The sequence below is a fragment of the Drosophila ficusphila genome, unplaced genomic scaffold, assembly GCF_018152265.1.
Source record: "Drosophila ficusphila isolate 14025-0441.05 unplaced genomic scaffold, ASM1815226v1 contig_607, whole genome shotgun sequence".
In the NCBI taxonomy this organism is placed as follows: domain Eukaryota; kingdom Metazoa; phylum Arthropoda; class Insecta; order Diptera; family Drosophilidae; genus Drosophila; species Drosophila ficusphila.
The window spans coordinates 1,697,911-1,714,008 of NW_025064537.1; the positions used below are offsets into that span (position 1 = coordinate 1,697,911).

Sequence of the window (16,098 nt, forward strand, 5' to 3'; positions counted from 1 at the left end):
ATTATTTCTTACGCAGCAGCATAAAAATTAATGTTTGCGTAAAAAAATTAAAACAATTGTGAAATGTAGGTATTTGTTGAAAAGCTTAGAATGCTGACGGTATTAAATCTTTTATAAAATATGATGATAATAACTTCCACTAACTACTGCCAAATCCAACTTGTATTTGTTTCTTCCAGAGTATAATATCTAATGGTTACTACCATGAACATAACCGGATTGCCGATTATTTTCCGGCAATTAAATTTGATTTTGTCTTACTATAATTGTTATTTCCAAAAGCCAATTGCCATTTCATCTTAATCACGTCTTTAGTGGATCTGATATGTCATACTATTAGTATTTAAATTGCGCAGTGTGCAATTTCACAACTCAATGCTCAATGGACAGTTGAACTGACAACATAATTTCAGCACTTGACAACTTTTCTAATGAGAAAAAATCGGACACACAAAAACCGGAGAGTTTCTCCTTTTACGATGATATCAAGCAATTTGCTTTGAGATAGTTTCAAATATGAGAGTACAAGTTGTGTGTTCAGATGTTTTTCTTTGTAGTTGTCACTTGGCTGACCAAAGGAAAACTGTCAAAAAGCATATGACAAACATTTGTCGTCGGCTGAAAGAGTGGAAATAAGCCAGGAAAAGAAAAACACTTTTGCCATTCTGTATGCATATCAATCGAATTTAATTTCTTTGTGAAAACAAACGCAAGAAGCGGAAGGAAATGAACGGAAAATGCTTTAAGGAAGTGCGTCCTGCGCTCTCTCACTCTCTCCTGTGGACTCTCCTGTGGATACCGTCCTACTCTAGTCGTCCTCGCTGACCTCCAGAATGGTCTTGAAGGCGAAAGGCTCAAAGGCGTAACCAGCGCCCTCATAGAACTTGCTCATGAACTCCACCCTGAAAAAAAAGAGTTGGTTGGTTATACTTCTACTGAAAAAGCGGTTTCATTAAGGGGTTATATCCAGTTGCGAGGCCAAAAAAATGAGCTTTTTTGAAAATTATTTTTGGAGAGGCTATTTATTGTATGTATACGTGTTGTATATGAAAAGATAGATCATTTTTTCTAGTTTTTGAATACATTAAAAAAAAAAAAATGTTGGACTCCGTCGGTCCTGTAGAGGATCTCCCGAGGGTCCACTTCAAAAAAGGGTTTTGCGGTGAGGAAAATATCTCCGGTCCAAATGATCAGAAATTCAAAAAACCAGAAGGATTACGTAAAGAATAGACAAATGCTGGTAATGAGACTTGGGATTTTCAAAATTTTGATTTTTGACGAAATGGCGGCTTCCCAAACATAAAACTTTGTTTTTGGCACAAAAATTTCAACTTTGAAGTGGCTAAAAAAATCGAAATTTTTGTCGGAGCCAAAATTCCAAGTCTCATTACCTGAAAAAAATATCTAAGAAGAGAATGTGAAAGGTTCAAGTCAATCGGACAAGCCGTCTCGGAGAAATTTTCCTCACCGACTTTGAAGACATAGTTTCGAGAAAACGCACTTAAAGTTTTGGCTACTAGTTGAACTACATGGGAGGCGTCTTTACAAATACACTGATTACTCCAATACTATTTACCGGAATACTTTGAAATTTTCAGACAATCTTCTTAGATATATATACATTCAAAATAGGCAAAAAAAAAATTTCGATTTTTTCAAAATCGCAACTGGATATAACCCCTTAAGTCAATCTCACCAATGCAAACGCAGTGTGTGCAGGAAGGCCGAGAGTCCTTCGATGAGCACCAGGATGCCAACTGTGAGCAGGGACCAAGCCCAGAAGAACAAGTAGATGACGATGCCACCAATGTAGCTATCGAACTTGAAGCTCTTTGCCAGCACCATGCTCCACAGCACTTCGGAGAGCTCTGCAAAAGGGAGTATCGCATTGATCAGACACTTTTCGGGCCAATTAGGTCTATTAAATTATCGCATAATAAAACCCTATCAATTTGCGACATTTACGATCCCCAATTTTAGCTTAAATTGCCTAAAATCGTGACTAATAAATGCATTATTGCTTTTTGAAATTACGCAAAGCTTTGCGTGCCGAGTATAACATTTTGCTGCTCCATTTTTACTATTTAATGGAATAAAAATATTAAAGTTGCTATTGGAATTGTACACATATTTACGAATTTAATAAAGATATAAAAAAATCCATTGAGTTGTTCTCTAATCTTTTAAAAGTGTATACAAACATCAACTTATTAAAACATTAAAAAGCACTTATCAAAAAATTCTCAATTTATAAAATTGTATTATTATTATTTAGAAATCAATTAGTAAATACGACTACTTTTTAAATTAACCTATCTCCACTTGTCATAACTTAAATGCTTTTTTAGGCTTGCCACAGCAGAAACAAATTAATTAAATAGAATGTACGAGTAAGTACCCTCATATTCTACATTAAATAAAATAGAGCAAATGGATTGAACTTACGTGCATGGGCGAGGGAGAGGGCCCAGAGGCGGAGGTAGGAGGCCGTGTGGGAGACCGTGCTGAGGACGTACTCGATGGTGTGGATGGCCTGGTGGATGAAGATCTCGCCCATGGGTTCGTCGTCGCCATGACCACCGCCGCCTCCGCCTCCCTCGCTTTGGGGCTTTGGGGTAGGGGCTCCGCTGGCCTTTCTCTTCAACATGATGTAGAGGGGCTTGCCCAGGAGCATCCAGGGAATGCACAACACGGCGATGATGACGAAGACCTGCTGGATGCTCTTCTGGCTCTCGAACATGAACTCCTTGCACGGCTCTGGGGTGTCCTGGCTGCCCTGCAGTATCATGTTGATGAACAGGATCAGGATGGAGGGGGCACAAGCGGGCGAGAGGGGACCCTCAACGGTGTCGTTGTAGGTGACGAACTTGTAGAACATCATGAAGACCATGTAACCGAAGAGCAGCACCAGGAAGAGCACCTGCGGCAGGAATTCCAGGAAGATGCTGGCCCACTTCTTGTAGTAGGCGAAGTTAATGACCGACATGCAGACTCCGAAGATCATGTGGAGCACTCCCACGATGATCGACAGCTTCATCTTGAAGGTGTTCAGGAAGATGATCTTGTTGTCGGCCAGCTGCCAAATGGGATCCACACCCAGAGGATACGTTTTGAAAACCGTGTCATTTGGCCTGAGGGTGATGGCCTTCAGATTTTCATCTTCAACCACGGCTCTCGTGTAGTTCATGTGCCAACCGGAACCGAAGAGGTTCATGGACTTGGAGAACACATCGTTGTAGATCAAGCCAGTGTAAAGGGAGAAGAGACCCATCAGAAAGATGATGTAGCGACCGCCAAAGAAGATGTTGAAGATCTCCTCCTTGATCGACGCCAGCTGCTTCTCCTTGATGATCAGGAAGGCGGCGAAGAACACGAGGATCAGACCGTGTCCCATGTCACCGAACATAAGAGCGAACAGGAAGGGGAAGGTGATGCAGGCATAAAGAGCAGGATTCACTTCCCTATAGGAAGCCATTCCATAGGAATCAACCAAGTTCTGGAAGCCACTGGTGAACTTGTTGGTTCTCGTGTAGGTTGGTGGCATTTCGTTCGTTTCAATTACGTTCATAAAAGCTGGAATGGAACTCTCCGAGATCTTCGAGGCTCTGGCCAGAGCTTCTTGGACCGTGGAAATGTCGTTGGTGGGCACCCAACCCTCGCCAATGAGGCACTTTCCGGTCACATCGGGATTGAAGTAGTTGAGGATGTGGTAGATGGCCTTCATTTTGCGCACCATGATTGACCATCTTGGCAAATGCTTGGAGGCAGAGTTCAACACTCGACTGCGGTGATCGGCACTCTGGCTGAGGACCAACTTAAGATCTTCCAGGCGGACATTCACGTCCTTGATCATCTCCATTCGCTCGGCATGCGAACTGGGACAGGGATAAACGGAGGCGTGATATCCAGTGCAAACCTTCTTGATCCTCTGCTTTAGCTGCTCTCCCTGGAAGAAGGCCACGAAGACGGTCTTCAGCACCGGTCTTCCGGTCTCCTCGTCGTCCACAAGTCCTTCGATGTCATTCCTTCGCAAAAAGATGTTTCCCCTCGAAATGCGCCACAACATCCGCTCGAAGCTGAAGAATCGCTCCAGCTTAATAACTCCGGCAACGAAGGCAAGTTGACCACGTTGAGCTGCCCCCTGCAGATTGTTTGGGTCCTCGGGGTCCAGCCTTCGGTTGATGTCCAGGTTGATGACCTCCTGGTCGGAGAAGAAGCCCGCCGTGTTCTCCAGCACGCTCTTGAGCTCCTGCATGTGCCGGAAGTTGGCATCCAAACTGGCTCCATTGGCAGACATCTCGCGCAGTTCGTTGTCGGTCTTCTCCAGTTGAGCTTCCAGATCGACAGCCTCGCGGGGATTCGGGGCTCCTGGTTCGTCCTCCGGTTTGAGTACGGGCAATGTGACTCCATCCTTCTTCATCTCGGACTCCACGAAGCGGAGGCGCCGCTCCATGTCATCGCATCTCCTCACCTCCGTCACGTACTTCCGCTGGAAGGCACTCACCTCCTCGTTGAGATCGCGGAACTGGACGCATCCACTCTCTCCCAACTCGGCGATGGAGGCGTAGGCCGCCTCCGGCTGGATGAACAGCTGGCACAAGGCCATCTGCTCGCTGCGGAACATGTCACCCATTATCGAATCGGGGGTCTATCACTGCAAAAAATATAGATAGAAAAATTAGTTTAATATATTATATAACGAAATAGAGCAGTTTTCTTTAGCAACTAAAGTTAAATGGTGGTCAAATACATCCCAATTAACAAAAATAAATTTTTGTTTCACTTGTTAATTGGTAGATAAAGTGCCAAACTTTATAGTAAAACATTCATGTATTCTTCTAAGAAAAAATGTTTTGCTTATTATAGATAAATAAATTATTATAAATAAGTTTCTACTCATTAGGTTCATAGAAACGAAACCTTCAAAAATATTTGTTACGTCGTAGCTTATTAGGCCCATATTTAACTCACTATTCAAGTTTATGACTAATTTATTTCCATATGACATTGTTCTTTTATTGCTATATTAAAGAATTTATTGCCAAGTAAGGCATGTGATCAAACAATATAATAGTCACCCAAATTTCCCGTTTCGATAAAAAGGGCCATTACTTAAAAAATTTGTTTACGACACTTGTCATAGTGATAGAGAAACTTGAACTTGTTGTGAAATGAAACGTCTTTTAAACCATAATTAAACCAATTATGAGAATGGGAAATAAATAATGCAGTATATTATTTAAATTAGCAAGGTTATTTATGATTTTTTCAAGCTGTAAATATTTTTTGACACTGCATGTCACACTTTGCTAATCAGTTAGGATAATGAGTTGTTTCGACGAGATTTAATGGGTCTGCCGTCTGTCAAAGGGTTTCAACATTGTTGATCCAACTGACGCACATTGTTTATGGTCGGTCCACTTGAATGCAGTCCGTTCCCTGCCAATGTCGCAATCAATCACCTAAGTGGAACTCGACAACTCAGAACAAAACCGAATCATAGAGATAAGATTAGTTTGCCTCAGCTTGTTATCTACTGGCATTCGGGCCAATCTGGAGTGTGTGTCGAGCGCTGAGCGCATTAATAATTTGAAATTATTAACAATTACCGGCAATCAGTAGGTTTATAAATAAGCCCGAAAGTCTTTTATTGCATTAACCGCTTATTATTCGGCCAGAAACTGTGTGCAGTGTCTTCTGATAACCGATTTGGCGATTTGGGTTGGCCAGATTGTAGATATTTATGGTTGGGACACTGCCGTGCTGTGATTTGAGCCCCGCCCGTCTGGCCACACAATCATGATTGACTCTCGCTCTCGACTGACTGATAAAGAGACGCGCAGTCTGTGGCCTCACTTCAACAATTTTCTGATAGTTTCGGCCTGTCGCAGATACGATTGATTTGATTTACAGCGACGGGAGGCAACTTGGCTCAAACGGAATTGTGGAATTGTGCGGAATGATTGTTGATTTCTTAATTGCACCATAAATTGTTGAATTCCTAAATGAAAAGGCGGTTTTGCAACGTTTCCAAATAGGTTAGGATTATTAAGAACTTTTGGTTACAAATTATTGAGTCATTGGCTTTCAGAAATTGCTAAGTAATTTTGAATTTAAAAAATCAGAGTACAAAGATCGTCTTTAAATTTAAATGCAATTTCGAATTAATACCGAATGAGTACAATTTCTAGAATACCTATTTAAACAACCGGGATATCAATGGCTTTTGATTACAAACTAAAATTAAAATTAAAATTTAAATTAAATCCAATTATTCATTATAAAATCTGTCTTCAAACGAACTTTGTAAAAGTTGGCCTGCTGCTTAACCAATTTTAAAAGAATTTGAACATTTTAAGGTTTCAAAAGAGATTTACTTTTTCCTTATTTGACTGCTTTCATATTTTTGTTCTTTGTTTGCACGCCAACTTGGATTTTATTTTTGGAACTGGAATTTATTTTAGCCCACAGTAGGAGAACATTTCCTTTCACAAACAGGTAAGAACTGATTGAGTGCAGCTGTCTGGGCTTCGCCGATGGCCATCTGCGGATAAATCAGTGCAAACCCAAGCTTATCGCTCCCAGTTTTGTTCATCGGCCTTAGCCATAAATCTGCACAGACCAGACAATTGCCTTTAAGTTGGCCATAAATCTTAGGGGGCAAACTTCACGCAAATGTCTGATTATCGGATGGCCAACAACCATTCCCAATCCCATTTTCATTTCCATTCGCAGTCGAAGTAGAAGTAGAAATCCCGCTGGTTTATGTCCGCAATTACGGGTTCACTGGGGATTGCGCTCCGGATTGCAGGCGGTGTTACGGGGCTCATTAAGAAATCCGTTCGTGGGCAGTAAAAATATTATCGAAGCCGCAATCGCAATCGGTCCGGTTCTGTGTGGCAAATTTCAACTTGACGTTTGAGTGGTTCAATTCACCCGCCCCACATGATCCATCACGTGCTCTGACGTCATAGGGCAATAATGGCGCCATATCGTACAAATAAACCATTTATAGTTCCATATTAGTGTCAGGCAAATTAAAATCGATGTTTAATGCACGTTAGCGAGTGATTATCGGAAACCAATTAAGATACGTTATCGTTAAAGAAATTACCATTAAGAGTAATGCAATTTTGAATAATTATGTGAGGAGTTCAGTTTCGACTGAACATTTAATTTACGGCCATTTAAAGCTTATCTGTGACAACAGTGATAACCCCAGTGTTGGCCCTAAGGGAGCTGATAATAAGTGTGTGCCAAGAAGTGGCTCGGGAATTAGGCTAACACGCGCATTAGCAACATGATTGCCAACGTGGTGAACGAGTCTCGAATTAGCCATTAAACAGTCACAAGGGGCTCGAAAATAATTTATGGGCCAGTGCACTGTTTAGTTTTTAGGATTATTAAAGGACACTTTCGACTCGGAGCACAGCACTTACACTAGAGCAGAAAAAACTTGTTAAGTTCCAATGGGAGTTATTAATTTTTCGCGACCTGCCACCTCAGCGGTGCAGAAAGAACTGTGCGATCGCCTAAGACCCGTGAGGCTCAATGGCCAATTAGAGTGGGGCTAATCTGAACAATACACGCATACACCCGGCCAAATGGGAGAGCGCACCATCATAATCTTTGTGCCCACATTTTTTATCACACGCTCCGAACCACTTTGCGATTGTGGTCGACTGGAACGAACGCCTTTGATAGACTCGCTGGCTTATCGCAATAAGCGAAAAGAGGTAATCGGCGGGTAACCGGAGCACAATTATGGCACTCCACTCCCCGATTACCGGTCACTTTTCTTGTGGTCACTTTCCAGGGCATTATCAATGATTGAGTGTAAGCACGAGTTGGGCAACACCCCGCAGTTCCATTACCTGATTGACACAACCACCCGGGGTGGCTCCTCCTCAGCTGCAGCATATGACACCCGCTGATATGCCACTGCCACTGCTGCACAGTTTATTGAGGGCCAGCCAGCCAATGATTGACGGAGTGATCAATCAATCATCGGGCCAGCGACAGTCGTACGCAAGGTGATAACCCGGTGGTAAAATGAGATGTTAGGACTCTCAATATCGGAAAATTGGCTTGTTTGCTAAGTAAAATGTACTTCGTTTTTATTAAACTTAGTTAACTTATAAAACTCATTATTCCTTTTTTCATATAATGTTTTTCATTTAAAAGGTAACTAAAATAAAAAGTGCATTTCATTATAGTTTTTAAAAACATTCCTGTTGCGTAGGAGGAAACAGAAAACACAGTTTTTAAAACAGAGCAATATAACAATACTTATAATTACTTTTTTGATTATTAAACAATTCTTTTATTATTTATTTATTATACATCGTAATATGAAAGCAACCAAAAAGGTCGTGTACTGATAGCAATAGCTATTTTTATACATATTTATTTGGCTTTGCAAATATTTATTCCAGATAAACGAGCAACCCTTTTACAGTGACTTGAAACGCCGCAGTGCAGACTTTAATAAGTTTCCCGGGCTTTAACCCGCTTATCTGCAGCCGAAGTGCCACCGCCCGAAGGAAATAACCCACCTGTGTAATAAGCAAGGATTACGGAAAGATTTCTGTCAAGACGTGTGAAGGGAAGGCTGCCTGGCAGCCTTATGTCTGCTCAATTGGTATTAGCCAAGAGTCAAGTGCTTTGTTTATCAGGCGTGTTCTATGGAAACGCTCTTAAGTACGCCGTTCTTATCTTGGGTCACGTGCTCCTGTTGGTTTGGCAACGTTTGATTACCAGAGCACATGATTCATTGAAAATTATTCACAAATTCTCTGTTCGGTTCAGGGATTTTGAGTCCTTGATATTATAATGTCCAGACAACAGGAAATAACAAAGTAGAAAGGTTGAATTAGGAACTTTATATGTTCTCTAAAAGGAAACATAATTATGAATATATTTCCGAGTTACCAAACAAATCACTAAAAACAAACCTGAATGGGTTTTTATAACAAATCATTTTCGTTCAACAAATTACAAATCTACCAAAAATAGTTTAAAATTTTAAACATTTAAGAAAAAGTATTTTGGTATTAAATAACAACAAACCGCGCATAAAAATAATTTATTAGATTTCCATTTAGAAAATCGCACACAATATGATTTTGATCTTCTAATTAAGCAATATTTATTTGTTACGAGACGTAGCTTCGTATCTACAGACGTCACAATATTATACAATATTATCATTCCCGCAGATGACGCGAATTCGTAGGAACTGCATTAGCTGTGTAATTAGTATAATTTTGGTCGCCACTTGAATGATAAGCTGCCCATTTTTTTTTTTTTTTTTGGTGCGCCGATAATGGGTGACCACCTGCCAGAAGTCCTGGCCATTACAAGCCTTCGGTGCAGTTTGCTAATTAAAAATTTCCACTTAATGAGCTTAAGCATCTTGATTTATGCTATTTAAATGAGCTCAAATGCACTTTTTCGCACACACGCAGGAAGGGGCGCAAAAACGAGGGGACGACCGCAAATAAATCGCATACAACTTTAAGCTGCAACAACATCATCATCCTCGTGGCGCGGCCCCTAATGCCACATAATGATGCTGATAATGGCCGTCAGTTAGCGAGTGTGTGTGTTTGTGTGTGTGAGTGTGTGAGTCTGTTTGTTGCCAAGGAGAGAGGATGAAAAAGGAATTTAGCAGCCAGCACGTTCAACTTTTCGCTGTTGCACATTAAATGGGCCAGAGACTGGGGGCCACGTGTTGGACTCTCGCTATTGGTAAATGTGCGTCACCATTCCGTCTGCTCCGGACCAAAAAACGCATTTGCAGCTCAAGCATGGCACTACTACAAAAAGTTACAAAAAGGATTTTGTTTTCATACATTTATTAGAAGCAATTAAATTAAGTTAGTCGTTTGATATTGGCATGGCATTTCAGAAACTGTTATTTTCGTAAAAAGTTAAAATCAAAACTCCAATTTAATCTTTGAGTTAAAAAATTGAGCTAACATCTTAAGTGGTGAATAAAAATCTAAAACTATTATTTTATCTAAAAATATAAAACCTGTTTTAATCATATAATCAAGTTAGCACACATCAATTTCAGGTGTAGAAATATTTATTTCTTATGTCAGCGTGAACGAGATAAAAATGTTTGAAAAAAAATGTCTCTATGAAATTTATTTTAGTTTTCATTGTCTATGTTGGGCTTATCGTGTTCAGCTAAGCACAAGCCGATAAAAATACAACAAAATATTTACTCGTCAACAAAAGCAAAAATTGTAACTTTAAAATTGTCTTTAGGAAATTAAATTTTGATTTCATTATCGGTGTCAGTCTTATCAATATTTAGCTAAGCACAAGCCAATAAAAATAATTGAATTTTATTTAGATTGTAAAATTGGAAGAGATAATAAGCAATCTTGACAAAAAAAATGTTGCTATAAATTCCCAAACTGAAGTCCGCAGTCAGTTTTTCCCAGTGGAGCACTTCCGCGGTGAATTTCGGGACTCTGCCGAGTGCTTTCGGCCATGGCCAATAACTAAGTTGTTGCGTGCGGTACTCTGGATTAGTCTAATGCCAATATGTACGAGCTGCAACAAAATGGCCGGCGGTGTAAGAGCTTTTTGGTGCGGTTTGCCGCACAGACGTGCAGCCAATTGGATGCTGATGTGTTTACGAACGAAAAGCGCAGATCTGGCCGGTTTTATGGGCCGATTTCGCAGTTGCAATTGCAGTTCCCGTGGCACTGGCCGTCTCGTTATCTTTAGTGATTTTCGGTCGGGTTTTATAGAGGGTAAACACATGCCAAAAATGGAAATCGTGTGTATACTGGGGATAGTGAGTCAGAATTCCCGTAAGACGGGGGCTTATCAGTGGGTTATCTTTTATGGCCCCGGTTTATCGTCGTTTACACTCTTGATTAAACAATTAGGCACTGTGTGTGCCCTTGATTTATGCTTTACTATAAAAGGCGAATAAAATTCAGTTTACAGTCTAAGTTGCTTTTAATTTTGTTTGCGTTGAGCTGGCAGTTTTTCGCTTTGTTTTCATTTTTGCCAACAGCACTTGGAAGGTGGGGAAAGTGTATATAGTAAGTGTTGCCTCTTGATGGTTCATAAAATAAAAACTAATGTTAAATAAATAAGAATGGCCCCAAATGAAATTAAAGAACCCAACAGAAAAGAACAATCAGCACGATTACGAACTAACAAAAAGAGAACTCACCTCGACCTAACTTCCACGCCCCCTTTTCGCCCACATCAAGGGTACCCAAAAGTATGTTACGTAAAATTTAACATTAACAACAGCCGTGGCAGCAACGTCATTTCGTATTTATTGTATTACCTTTGTCAGCATATCTAACATTTATTCTTTGTTTCGCCGCTCTTTCGGGCGATGTTTAATACTTATTATTTTTTGTTGCTACCGGGGGGCTTTACTGTTATTGCCTCGCCTCGGTGTTTTTTTTCCGTTGTTTTGTTTTCCATTCAAGATGAAAAAATCCAATTTTCTGCTTAAAGCATTTTCATAATGCCAAAGCCCCAAAAACGTTTCCCCCTTCCCACTTTTCCCCCCACCAAAATCCCCCAGCGAAAAGGGTTCAGCCATTGTTGCCGTGCTGCTTTTCACTTTTGTTCCGCAATAATGTACGTAATTTGTTCAGAAATGAAAATGTGTGAAAATGTTGGAAAAACCCGCGCTAATATGCCATGCCACATGCGAAATGATATATGGTTGTGGCTAAAACAATGTTAAGGGTTACACAACAATTGCGGCCAGTCTAGACAATAAATTTATTTGTTGGTTGTGTGTTTATTTGGAAAAGTGAATGGGCTTTGCATAATTTTTAGTGCGAGGTGAACATTGTAATTTTTTTCTAAAAATAAAACAAGAATGAGTGTATCTTAATTCTATTTAGTTGCTTGTTACATTTAAAACATACATCTTAAAATTAGAAACGATTATTTTGCTTGTGCAGATGGAGTTTTCAGAAATCTCCCATCATCATTGCCCAAATTTCTAAAAAATCCATTCACTTCCAGCTTCGCTTTGTTTCCTTACTGTAGTTTCAGTACCTGTTAAATTTTTTACCGAGTTTGCGGTAATGGCAACCGCAGTGGCAACTCACCGCCGTCACCTGCCCCGAACAGTGACAATTATGGGCATTGTTACGAGCATTACGTATACGCCGCGTTGTGCGCCAGCTCAGCTGAAATGCATATCAGTTTGGAATTATGCAGGGGAACAGGAAAAAACGGAAAAGTAAACCGAGTGGGGGCATAAAGCCGCGCTGCGTCATGTCGTGCATAAAAGTCAACTGTTGCGTTCCCCCGCGCCACTCAGCCGATTTCAAACAATGGAGGATATATCCTCGTAGTGGCCCCTGCGAGTCTGCCGTGCTTGTCTCAATTTGCTCTCTGCTGCGTGGCGTATGCTCAACTATATTATATGATTATTTTTTATTTTCATCTTCATTGTTATGGCTGAAGTGTTATGGACCAGCCTGTTGCTCATATATGCGATGTACTTTGTCTAAATTGAATTATAAAACAGATCAGCAAAGTGACTAAGTCGCAATAGTGCAATACTCTTTCTATTAATAAAACAAATTGAAATTACAATAAAACCAAGAAACAATAAAATGAAAATAATTAAATAAAAATATAAATATTAATTAAAACAAACAATACTCATTTTAAACAATTTTTTTCTGCAGAATATGTTTAAAAAAAATATGTTGAGAAAACTTTATGTTTTAAAATTTAAGAACAATAAATATACTTAACTTCAAACTTTTTAAAATCATTTCCAATAGAAATATTTATCAAACGGGTGATATAACACGATATTAAAGAATATAACGCACTTATTGTTACAAATTAAGAACTTAAGGTGCAAATAAAAGGAAGAATATCCCGAGAGCTGACTATACTAAAATAGTAAATTCTTTTTTTTACACTTTGTAGGCCAGAGCATTTTTTGTAATTGTGATTTTCGAAAATGGATTTCTGCGAATTCAGCATGAAAAATATACGCGTTGCGATTGCCCCGGCAAAATAGAATTTCCCTTGGAAAAATCTTCAAAAGCAAAAGCAAGCATCATTGATTTGCGCCAGGTCCTCTTCGTCGGAAAACCCATGGATTTTCCCGCTCCCCATGCCAATTTCCCGCCAGGACACGCGCTTTGCAACCTCGGGAGATGCCAGAATATCCCGGAGCCGCCGATGCCGACATGCTGGAAATTCGGTGTGCATCCTTTTGGCACCACAACAACAACAGCCGAAAGAAAGTGGGGAAAATGGAGGAAAGTTTCGCCACAAGGTCGCCCGCGCCAAAGCCAAAAGGTTGGCCTATACCTATTGGGGTTGCGAGTTTTGAAAACGCTTCAAAATTGGTTTTATTCGAATTAAATTTTATTCTATTTCATTTCGTTTCATTCTTCGCATTGGGGCGTGTGTGTTGGGGTGTCCTTCGCCTTCAATTGAATTTGACTGCTGTCAATCACGCGCTGCATACGCTTCACTTGGCTGTAAAATTCAAATTTTATGCTAATTTTACGCAGGACGATCAGCGAGTCGCAGGCGTTTCGTTGTTGGGTGTCGCCAAAGGGTTAAATGTGTTAAATATTGATTGGTTTAGCCCGCCGATGTGAGCCCCTCCACACACAACCAATGCGGGCCGGCAAAGAAATGGGTGAAAACACAAGACCCCGCTCAAATGACGTTTTAAGCGCGCCCTTAAAAAGAGATTTGTCAACAGTTGCAATGCGGCAGGAGGCAGAAGGCGGGAGACGGGTGACTAAAGGGGGCGTGGCAGAGTTAGAAGAACGAAAAACGAGAAAATCTAAACCAGGCCAGATAAAGAAAGGGGAACATGGGAGACTGGGAGTTGGGACTGTTAATTTGCCTTTGATTATGTAATGGCAAAGCGAGAGCAGCGCAAACAAAAGTTCGCAAATGGAAATCAATGGGAAAAGCTCGTGAAACGAGCGATTCTTTAATTGGGGAAAAAATCGGTTTCTATAACCAAAAAAGCAAACTGAACTCTGAGCTGTGTACTATAATCCTATGGGTAATAAAAGCTTAAGTGATTTTAAAATTTGATATATATAAATATGCACAGACCAACAAACAGGTATGCACTTAACTCAAGCTTTGTTTTAAAATTTATTTATATTATATATATTTAGAAAAAATATATTCAGATCTTATTCCATCTGGAAAGTGTAACATGTTGTCAGAAACTAGTTCCAGTAGTCATCATCCATCATTTACATGCCTAATGGCAAGCAATTATAACACAAAGAAAAAAATAAAAAAGGGTCTGCTAGATAACATAAAAACACCTCTTAGTTTCAAAGCGTATATCTTAAAGCAAAGCATTCACTTTTCGGAATCCCTTACAATACACCAGCTCCACAAATATATCTTTTCCTCGTCCGTGTTTATATGTTTTTTTTTTTGTAATTTATAGTAGCCGCTCTTGTGTTGATGTTGATAAATTGTTGGATGCCAAGGGTTAACTCGGCATCCGGCAGGCAGTTTTTAGCTTTTGTCAAGGTGGGCAGACGAATACCTTTGTGCGAAGGTGGCTGCAGATAATCTACAATAATAAATTTATTGGCAACAATTTTTGATTTATTATGCCATGTGAATAATATAAATAGCTCACCACCTTTCTCACATATGACACTAATGATTCGGCGCCAGCTTTGATGCTCTACCTTTCCTTTCCTTTAATGTTTTTTTTCTTTTTTTTTTGGGATCCAACTCAAAGCCCGGCTTTCCTTTATTTTCCACCTCCTTTGTGTGTGTGTGTGGCCAGGAATGTGCGGAAAGTCATAAGAAAAGGATGGCTCTGCAGAGTTTTAAGTTGCTGTACAGCCTTGAGCCTCGGATAGGACATTGACTGGCTCCTGTTCTCTAGTTACCCTTTTCCGGTGCCGGGCCTTTGTTGATGTTATTAACATGGATTTTTACAAGCCATAAACCCATATTTGGCCAGGCCCATTGTGCTGCGCCTTCCATTGCCACATAAAATGCCAAGGCTCCCAGCTGCGCCGCACCATTCCTCCATCTTTAGTTGTCCTTTTTCTTACGGTGTAGAGGGAAGATGTTGCAATGGGTATTTAAGGCAAATCGTTGGGGAAATCTTAATATTTTTGAGGTCATTAAAACACTCAAGAGGAGTTGGGTAAATTTAATCTTATAGGTACTAAACTTGCAAAAACTTTTCGTAATTTAATATCACGTTTAATATCAACGCAGCAAATAAATTCAGTTTGTGGTTTAAAAAAAACATTACTTTTGGGTTAGCAATAAAATATTCCTGTTTTTATTATTGAACTTTGATTGTATTCATTTTTATGCGTTTAAAATTCTGCGCTTAGCTGTTTATGCACATGACAATCGAATTTATCTGTGATTAAACTCTGAGTTATATTTATGTATGAATTATAACAATATAAATATCAATTGGCAAACAAGTTAAATTTGAGTTTTAAAATAATGATTGATATTAAATCTTTTATTATTTATTTTATGATTTGATTTCAATGTACAAATAAGCAAACAAATTCCATTTTGGCTTATAACACTTGAACAATATCGGCTTAAAATTGTCTTTGTCTGAATGAAAAAGCCTCAGGACATATTTCTTAATAATTTAAAAGAACTTCACTTGTCAATTAAGGCATGTATGAGTTTAGTAAATATAACCTTAAGCAGTATACAAGCAAATATTTTACCAAAACATATTCCTTCCCTTTACCACACATAGTGGGTATTCTAGGTGCCAAAGCCAAAGGATTTTATCCGCCCAGATTTTATTAGCGCCTTAAGTGGCCGGGTCGCTATGCACGTTTTCAATATATCTCATATTGTTTGGCCGTGAGCTGCGCGTGTTTATTTGCTTTGTGGTATTTATTCACGATCCGTAAGGACTGTGGGGGGTTAAGACTGCGGCTGGACCTTGGGTTGGGCGGCTTATGCACAAGGTATTGGAATGGCCAACTACTACTTGGCGGTTTTCGGGGACCCAAGCCCCTGGGAGTGTTATTAACAACATTGGACTCTTTTATTATACAGATTATTAAGGTGGGGCCCGGGAAAAGCTCTCATTTC

At 39.8% G+C, this 16,098-nt stretch overlaps 1 protein-coding gene across 1 annotated transcript; it reads right to left on the bottom strand.

Annotated features, from left to right (window-relative positions):
* Positions 1-663: 663 nt before the first annotated feature.
* On the bottom strand, positions 664-7,540 carry LOC108102111 (V-type proton ATPase 116 kDa subunit a1). The gene is made up of 4 exons (XM_017206775.2): positions 7,440-7,540; positions 2,446-4,654; positions 1,697-1,868; positions 664-902 (listed from the first exon to the last, which is right to left on the bottom strand). The coding sequence occupies exons 2-4, from the start codon at positions 4,631-4,633 to the stop codon at positions 809-811; spliced, it is 2,454 nt and encodes an 817-aa protein (XP_017062264.1). The 5' UTR covers positions 4,634-4,654; positions 7,440-7,540; the 3' UTR covers positions 664-808.
* Between the last annotated feature and the right edge of the window lie 8,558 nt (positions 7,541-16,098).